Source organism: Vitis riparia, chromosome 12 (genome assembly GCF_004353265.1).
Source record: "Vitis riparia cultivar Riparia Gloire de Montpellier isolate 1030 chromosome 12, EGFV_Vit.rip_1.0, whole genome shotgun sequence".
NCBI classification, from domain to species: domain Eukaryota; kingdom Viridiplantae; phylum Streptophyta; class Magnoliopsida; order Vitales; family Vitaceae; genus Vitis; species Vitis riparia.
In genome coordinates, this window is record NC_048442.1 from 8,473,957 (window position 1) to 8,476,758 (window position 2,802).

Here is a 2,802-nt window from a genome sequence, read left to right on the forward strand (position 1 = left end):
CTCTTTTTGTTATGTAGCCTGAACCCCTCTTTTTCCCAACTGAATCCCTTGCCGCACCTGACCATGGCTTCTCTCTCCCAACCCTTTCTACCTAAGCTAGGCTGAAGGTTCCCTTGACCTTCAATTAGACTGAAACTAGGCATGTCTATTACATTCAACTTGGTTATGTGGATTTTGGCTGCTTTATTTGTTTGATGAATGTGGGTTGAGAAGGGATACTGTTTGCAGCTGGAGTCTTCAAGAAAATCTTCTTCTTGAATCATTTATATGCATTTTAATCAAAAAACAGGATGTGTAATCCTTTTACATTTTTTGAAAACTGCCATGATCTTACCCTACAATTTATATTTATACCTCAGACCTGGAAGGAGAAGCTATGGTACCAAGGAATTTTATCATTTTTAATAGCTAAGACTTGTAGCCTGATTAACAGAAACCATTTGCCAAAGCTCGAGAAAATACTAGTTCTCTTGTGATGAGGGTATTTTACAAATCATGCATCAGGGTAAGTATCTGAGAATTCTATCATTGTCCCTGGAACTTCTAGGTGAACATCAGGAGGTAGCTCAGGAAGGCAAACATCCTTCAGGAGGTATTGGATAACCCTTCTCATATCTGGCCTGTAATCAGGATGGGGATGAGAGCAAAGCAGGCCAAGACTAAGAACAAGCTTGGCTTCATCTGGGTTGTACTCATCCAACGTGGGATCAATGACACTCAGGATCTCTCCTCTGGAATGTAGCTCCCTTACCCAGTCCATCAATACCAGTTCCTGGGCATTCCTCTGGGGCTCAATTGGCCTCCTTCCTGTAGCTACTTCTATCATGAGCACACCATAAGCATACACATCTGTGCTTGTTGTGGCCTTCCCAATTCTAGTGAGCTCAGGGGCTAGGTACCCAAGTGTTCCTACAATGTGAGTCGTCTCTGGATTGTTTCCATGTTTGTACATCCTGGCCAGGCCAAAATCCCCAAGCCTGGCATTGAGTTCTGCGTCTATGAGAACATTGCTCGGCTTCACATCTCTGTGAATCACTCTTTGATCACATTCTTCATGGAGATAGAGCAAAGCTTGTGAAACACCAATGAGGATCTTGTATCTTTGCTCCCAAGTCAGTATTTTCTTTTTCTGTTGGTCATCAAACAGGATCTTGTCCAGGCTTCCATTTGGTACATAGTCATAAACAAGGATAAGCTCATCTTGCCTTCGGCACCATCCATGTAACTGCACCAAGTTTCGGTGCCTAAGTCGTCCCATGCTTATTATTTCTGCAACAAATTCTTTCATTCCTTGTCGGGAGTCATGAGCAACCCTCTTTATTGCAGCTTCTGGCCCTGTTCTGGGGATTATCCCCTTGTAGACTCTCCCAAATCCTCCAGACCCAATTAGATTTTTCTCTCTAAACCCCCTAGTAGCAGAGACGAGATCAGAATACTTGAATCTGTGAGCTCCATATTCAACTTCCCATTCTTCTAAGACTTCCTCCTTGTTCCTAATCCTATGTAGGACATGAGCAGTGCCAGAAATCACCAAGATAACTAGAGTAGCACTAGCTAAAATGATACCTAGGGTGAGTCCCCTTTGATGCAGAACCTTTCGGGATCTTGTCACTGGAGATGGGAGCCGAAGAGGATCCAAGTCTGCTGCCCTTCCTCCAATCCTGAAGCTCCATCCATGCACGTTGTGAGCAGCTGTGAGCAGGCCAGTGGAAGCTGAGAAGCCAATGTACATGTATTCGTTTAGCACCATTGACAGGTCAATGGGGAACGATATCAATGGCCGAAACGACTTGGGAATGCCAAGAGGAGAAATGGTAACATTCATCAACTGCTCCTGGCTATTGTACTCTATCCAGGCCTGAATAGGATCTCCACTCTTGAAAGCAATGGAGTTATTGCTGTTGTTGGTGAAATAATAAGCAGCTGGCTTAGAAACATTAGAGATCAAGCTGGATATATCTATTCCTACATGGTTGTCATTGATATCCATGAGCTCAAGATTTTGGACAGCATCAAACTCGACGGCAAGCACCCGAGTCGAGAAATCTGCATTGCTAGTAACATTTGGGAGTCCCAGGTACTGGTTTGGAAGACAACCCATGGGCGCCTTGGTGGACAAGAGAACAAAGGCCAGACCATGACCTCCGAGGCCAGGATACTTGGGAGCCATGGAGAAGACAAAGTTGGTGCTAAATGTGACGGCCCATGACCTGTGGTCTTTGCTTCTCTTGAAATGTATGGGAGATGGATAGAGAGCATGGCCTATGAGCCTTACAGAATCATTGGTTAAGGAGAGTATACCATTGGATCTCAGCTGGGATGCTCCATCCAAGCTCAAATCTGCTTTAAGGAAGCCATTGTACACAAAACTGATGTCTGAACTCACAAAGCCTAAAAAGAGGAGGCTGAGACACAAGCAGAACGCCTTCATGGTCCAATTCGAGCAGCAGGTTTTAGAGAGAGAGAGAGAGAGAGAGAGAGAGAGAGAGAGGAGGGAGTGTCACCGGTGAAAAGTAGTTTGAACTTCAACTTCCTGATATCTATTATATGGAAATAGAAATTTAGGGGATTGGATTTTCAAGACTTTGGGACCTTGAGATGCGATAATACTCAACACTTACCATGAAAAGAAACCAACCACAACTACAGGTTTTCGTCATTCCTTTTTAATTTTTTTTTTCCCGGGAAAGAAAACAACTGTTGGTTTATTTGTAGTATTTTAGAAGTCAACATGTCTGTTTTCCTTTTCATTTTCCAGCATGTTTGCGACAGCTCTTCGTGGATTGGGAGTTGCTTATTGCT

General features: G+C 43.8%; 1 protein-coding gene across 1 annotated transcript; it reads right to left on the minus strand.

Moving 5' to 3' along the window:
* Nucleotides 1-493: 493 nt before the first annotated feature.
* Nucleotides 494-2,431, minus strand: LOC117925942 (L-type lectin-domain containing receptor kinase S.4-like). Its single transcript, XM_034845044.1, has one exon. It carries the CDS (start codon nucleotides 2,429-2,431, stop codon nucleotides 494-496), a length of 1,938 nt encoding a protein of 645 aa, XP_034700935.1.
* Nucleotides 2,432-2,802: the final 371 nt, after the last annotated feature.